Raw genomic sequence first — 6,547 nt, forward strand, 5'->3', positions numbered from 1 at the left:
GTCCATCAAACCCAGCATCCCATTTCCAACAGTGGCCTATCCAGTTTCAAGTAGAGTTGCACGGGGACAGAAATTACAACCCGTCCCCGCTGGAATCTAACCCATCCCCATCTGTCCCCATAGGGAATCTAACCCATCCCCGTCCGTACCAGTGGGGAATTTAACCCGTCCCCGCAAGAATTCAATGGTACATACAAAAAAAATTCCTGTCTGCTCTCTGGGTTCAAAAGCTGCAGCACTGCAGGCAAGGAAGGAATGGAAGTGGAAATTGGAACACTCTGGTGCGCACATGCAAGACTTCTCTGATTCACTGGCACTGTGTGCTAAGAGATCACCAAATGCACACACCAGTAGGTCAGGTGACATCTGATGCTCGTGCCTATGTCAGAGCTGAGGTCTGCGCATCAGCCCAGGAGCAGAAAGGATTAATAGTACCAAAGTAAATGACAGCAGATAAAAAACGGAACGGTCCATCCAGTCTGCCCAATAGACATTCAATTCATGATTAAATCAACAATGAACGTGATACTATATCTTGATACGGTCTTTCTGTGATGTTTCTGGGACATAGACCACAGAAGTCCATCCAACCCTAACCTTCTGTTCCAACTGCTGGAGTTGCCCTTGAAGCCCACTCCAGCCTATTTATCTTCTCATTTGCTGGACATAGATCGTAAAAGTCTGTCCAGCACTGTCCTCATGTTCCAGCCACTAAAGTTGCTGTCTAAGCCCTTTCCAGCCCATCTTAAACCAGATTGCCATATAGGAGACACAGACCATACAGGTCTCCCGGTATCGGCCCTAGTTCATCACAGCCAGAGTTGCCATCTAAAATGTCACTCGACACATCCACACACATTCAGCCATTTAAGTTTAGCTTTTTTTATAACTTCCATTTTCTAATTAGAGATCCTCTATGTTTATTCATGCCTTTTTGAATTTCATCACCATTTGTATCTCTACCACCTCCTTAATGGAGGCTTTCCGCATCTGTGCTGTTTAAAGCAAGGAGAGGAGGAGGAGGAGACAGAATTCAAGAACTTGGTACTGGGTAGGTGAGAGGCTGGCGCAAGTGCAGCATACCTAGAACTAGACAAAGAAACAAGAAACAAGACTGGGAAAACAAGCAATAAAGTACAGAAGCTACACAAAGACCTAAACTAGAATCAGGCAAGAATACAGACTATACAACTCATAAAAAATGAGTATTTGAAATAATATATCAAATAAGTTATTTGTAATATAAAATAATTAAAAGTGGAGTTAAAAGTGAGCCGATGAAGAACTGTGTGCTTGATCCATTGCCAAAAAAACACTGCTGGCAATGAGCACAGCTGAGGTCACTACGAAGTAGATAAAATACTTTGGTAGTAGATGAAGACACCTGGTGTTCAATTTTTTGAATCTGGGAACCAAGGGTGATTAATAATGACTATAGCCACAAAAGTGCTCTAAATGACCAGATGACTACTGGAGGAATAAAGGAAGTGACCCCCCCCCTTTACTCCCAAGTGGTCACTGACCTCCTGCACCCCCCCCCCCCCCCAAAGATGTACAGGAAACATACATACCATCCTCTATGACAGAGCCTCAGATGTTATATTGGTCCTATGTGAAGCAAGCAGGTCCCTGGAGTAGCCTAGTGATCAGTGCAGTGTGCTATGGAAAAGGGAACCCAGGTCCATAATCCACTCTGTTACACTTGTGGTGGCATGTGTGAGCCCTCCAAAAGCCTACTGTACCCACATATGGCTGCACATGTCACCTATATGGGCTACTGTAGTGGTGTACAGCGTTGCCAACTCCTCTATTTTCGTGGGAAATTGGGTGGCTGTTCTGAACTCACTGCAGGTAGCGTCCTACGGTTAAGGGTTGCTTTCGGCCGCGTGGGTTCCCCCTCTTCCCCGCTCCTCACATTGTTTTTTGGTAGCTCTGGGGGGGACAGCCCCCCCCCCCCCACTCCTCAGATAGCTGTTTTGTGTGCGAGGCTATTTTTTGGACTACGTTTGGACACAAATTGGGCTGGGAATTTTCAGACACCTGGCAACTATGGCTGGTGTACAGGTTTTTGGTGGGTTTTGGAGGGCTTACTCTACAATATAAGAGAGCAACAGTGATATGTGTACCATGGAGCTTTAAGGTGAAGTCCATTGCAATGCACCCTAGGGTGCCTCACTACTCTGCTGGGATGTCTGTGTGGCCACTGTACTAAGAATGCTGGTTCCTCCTACATCCCAGTGGCTTGATTTTGTGCATTTTTCACTTGGCCCTTTTTTTTTTTTTTTAATGGACCAAAAAGATAAACACACAGAGCACAAAAACATCTAGTAAATGGCCATCTTGGAAACAAAAAAAGATAGACATTTTGCTGTTTCAGAAATGGCTATCCCCCCTTTTACAAAGCCTCACTAGTGGTCATGGTGACACAGCCCATTCCAAGTGAATGGGCTGTGTCGACATTATCAGGCAGCTTTGTAAAAAGGGGGAAGGGGCATATTTGCTATTCGGATTCTGGATGTTTTGAGCAAAATGTCCAGTCGCATTTAAGAAGTCATATTGAAAATGTCCCTTGAGACTTGATGGCCCGGAAAAAGTCACGCTTTTACTTATGGGCACCCTGTTATGCAAGGACCAAGGCAGGTTGTCCACAGATAAAAGTGGCTCTGGCTATATCCAACAGATTCAACTACAGACTGCAGAGAATCCTAGAAGCAGTGCGTTTTTACTAGCAAAAAAGGTGCCGGTACTCAAATGCTAGACCACCCTTCAGGGGTGGGGTGATCACTGAGGGACCCACCCCACAACAGCCAGGCCCCCTGCAACCAGTCACAGAATCTATGACAAGGCAGAATTGGTGTGTAGAGCCTGAGCTCTTTCATTAAAACTTGGGGTCCATGGGTCAATTTTAGCAGACAATGGAAAAGGTGCAGGTACTCAGTACCCCCAAGTACCACCTCAAAAGAAGCCCTGCCTAGAAGGCACCATTTATTTTATGAGTCAGGAGGCAAGGGGGGCCTATCATCGACAAAACAACAAAGTTTTATCAGGACTGGAGAGAGACGAGAAGGATCAAATGTGCACCAAGAACCACGGTTGCCAGATATAAAGCAGATTCGTAGGATTGCTGGAGGACAACCGATTTGATAGGACCAAAATCAATATAACGTTGGACAAACTCACTGGATTAGGAACGGGGGCAGTTGTCAAATAACAGTTAACTACATCTATGTGAGAGAAGATGTAGGGTCCCAAGAGAACCGTTGTCTAAAATAGAAAGGTGGTCGACAGGCAGGAACTGAAAGAAAACAGGCTGTCACCAACCACAAAAACCAGAAGAGACCTATCATGTGTGTTGTCCACAGAAAAAAACACCACCACCACCAAAACCCCAAAAAGGTCTGATATGAAGATAAGCAAAGAGATGATGCGAAAGTGAGCAATGATGCCGGTGACAAACTCTTAGTCTCGGGGACCCTAACAACAGGAGACACGTTTAGATATTACTGCCGCTCACTCTTTGGTCCAGGGCTTGGCTGCCAGGATCTCCTGCTGCTGCTTCTTATCGTACTTGTAGATCTCGTCCACGCTTTGCGCCTCCTGCATGTTATTGGCGAGCTCCCAGCTCTTCTGCGCTACACCTGCCCCTGCCATCCTAGAGCCCTGTTGTAGTGACACCGAGTCCGAAATGCAAACTCAGGCCCAATGAGGAGGTTTTGGTCAGGCCCAGCCAGCGGCAGGGTGACGTCACATCCGAGCGACAGAGATAGATCAACGGAGGGGAAGGGAGGGGGACGACGTCACTGCGGACGATACTACAAGGGCAGGAGGGAGGGGAATATTATATCAAGAGCAGTCCCCTAATCATACAGGTCAGGCAACCGCTTCACAGACCCGGGGAGCTATATGAGAGCTGGAGCTGGTAAAATTGGTAAACGACACCGTGACCAGACTAGGGATAGTAAGTCCATCATCAGCCCCGCCTCCTGTCCTCAGCCTACCGATGTAGGGCTCGGCAGAGTGTAGATGTTACTGCTGCAAGAGCGACCTCTGGTGGGCCGTGGAGGCGCCGTTACACGGCGTTTCTTTTTTGTAAAGCGAGACTGGTGTGATCTCCTTGGTGGCTACGACAAGGAGGTCTAATGACATACAGCAGTGTCCCAGGAGGAGCAAACTACTACAGAACTGGGAAGGGGACAACAAATATCTATGAAAGGCCGAAGTAATTGAATTAGCGGTTGGGAAAGACGTGGAGTCTCAGACTAAGCAGAGCGGGGAAACTCATTTCATGCTGGACTCACGTAAAAAATAAAAAAGGAGCGAGACTTTATGTAACGAGGATATATGTACGTTCCTTTATTAAAGTCCTTTTCTGAACATTTTTGCTGTGTCCAATTAATTTATTTAGTCCTTTGGGGGGGGGGGAGGGGGGTAGGAAATGTTTGTTTGGGAAGGGAGGAGGAGAATAGTGAACAGACGAAAGGGAAGAAATCTGGAGGTTCTAGGGATACAGGAGGAAATGGGAAATTAAGGGATCTTAAGGTCACTCATAGCAGACGAAAGGAGGATGGGAACTCCAAGAACAGAATAAAAAAAAAGTGAGGGAGAGATGAAAGAAAAGTTTTGGATTGTGAAAGGGGATTGGAATTCAAATAAACAACCCCCTCGACCTCAAATCCCCTCCAACCTCTTCTCTCATACACTCTGCACATACTTTTAAACCAAAAAATAATCTGCAACCAAAAATCTGCACTTGGTTTTGGCCAGAACCAAAGCCCAAACTGTTGCCCTGGCCCCCCTGTCCACCCACCAATTCCACCCTCCCCCTACCTATAGACCCTCCATGGGCCTACCTTTGAAAAGCCATGATGGTCTAGTGTCCTCTTTGGGGCATTAGCGATCCTGAGTCATTTCTGCCCCACTGATTCTGTAGTCAAAATGGCTGCTGAGAATACTGCAGGAGGTCACAGCAGCTATTTGAGATTGGAACCATAATGGGTAGGAGCAACTGGGGTTTACTTCTGCCCGCGCTGGTTCACAAGGCTGCTGTTTACTCCCATTTTTGTGTGTAACCTCCATTTTAGCACCAAAAGCTACTCCCTGAATTGGCATCTAGCTTTTGACACACTATATTGAATGAGGGGAAAGTGGGTGAGCAATATACAAAGCAATGTTTAAAAGTAGGATATCCAATTTTGTGTTTTTACAGGACCATTCTGAGAGAGGTATTTCCATAATTTTAATTGAGTTTAATTATCCAGTTCTTGGGCGAGGGAAGGCAACGTTAGGGGCCTGAAAGTTACTGGTAAGGGGTGCAAGGTTTGCCTACAGCACTTAATAGCCTGGCATTCCCCTAGGGAAACTGTCAGAATAAAACATAAAAATTGACATTCATGAGTTTCTGTGAGCTTGGGAATGGCAGCAAACAGAAAACTACTGGTAATAGTTTGTTAATGATTGAGTATATGGTTCCTTCATTGCAACCTGCTTTAAGGGTGCCAGTGGATGCTGAACCCTTTCACTCCATCCAGGGAGGGCTAATTTGTATTGTGTTTCGTACCACTAATCATTTTGAAATGTTGGGGTCAATGGCTACATTTCTAAGCAAAGTACTGTGAGAATGAAATGAGGTCAAATAAAAGATTATAAAAATCCACCTTCCTGTTTCCAGGCCAGTATTTTGGTGGGTGGGGGTGTCATGACAATAAACCAACCTCAAAATATGATAACAATCCACGTCCCTGCTAACAGCAGCTGGGGGTTGCTTTTTGCAGCAGCAGCAACTGATCTATTTGATTCAGCCTGAGAATAGCAAGTGGAACAGGTAAGATCTGTAGTGTAAAAAGCTGAATCTGGGGAGAAGTACCCTCAAAGGTTTAGCCCATGCAGCCTTCCACTGATTATCCTTCCCAGGAAATTGGAGAGGAGGCTAAACAGTTTGTGACCCTGATGTGATTCCACACCTGATCATGGACTGTGGAACCTGTCATGCGGGTCGTGATGGAGGGCTTGAGTTAGAGCCTGTCCAAGAGGGACAGAAGAAATCTGATCTAAGCCACGTAAGTGAATACGTGGGATTATCGTTGAGACCAAATCAAAGCGGTTCACAATTAAAATAATAATGGGTACAGCTTATAGTTAAGAAAAGAACATTAAATTTCAAAAGGAAAGACAGTCAATTACATCCAGACGTCTAGCAGTTCCTGAATCTCTCACTGCAGGATCATCCACAGCTAAATTGAAAGTGCCTGTTGAAAAAGATGATTCTTTAAAAGTAGAGTGCAGGAAACTGGTGTATGAAGTTTCAAGACGGAGATGCTGTGGTAGGGAGTTACAAAGTGCTGGAGATAGGAAGTAGAAAGAAATTGATCTTGTTGATTCCCATCTTGCCTGAGAGGGACAGGGGGAAACCAGTCTATTATCGTTTAGAGAGCGCAATATTCGAGAAGGTGTGTAAGTATTGTATATAAATATTTTTTATCGATTACTTAATTTTTGTATTAATTGTATTTGGTTTACTTAAGGATGCTTTGTAGATTTTAGGATTGTA

At 45.2% G+C, this 6,547-nt stretch overlaps 1 protein-coding gene across 1 annotated transcript in view; it reads right to left on the reverse strand.

Annotated features, from left to right (window-relative positions):
• The window catches only part of COPS5 (COP9 signalosome subunit 5), a 39,095-nt gene extending 35,190 nt beyond the window's left edge, over positions 1–3,905 (reverse strand). Inside the window, 1 exon segment of the mRNA XM_030215256.1 lies at positions 3,515–3,905. Within this exon segment, the coding sequence (XP_030071116.1) occupies positions 3,515–3,651 (137 nt within the window). The 5' untranslated portion in view covers positions 3,652–3,905.
• Between the last annotated feature and the right edge of the window lie 2,642 nt (positions 3,906–6,547).

This window comes from Microcaecilia unicolor, chromosome 1 (assembly GCF_901765095.1).
Source record: "Microcaecilia unicolor chromosome 1, aMicUni1.1, whole genome shotgun sequence".
NCBI lineage: Eukaryota > Metazoa > Chordata > Amphibia > Gymnophiona > Siphonopidae > Microcaecilia > Microcaecilia unicolor.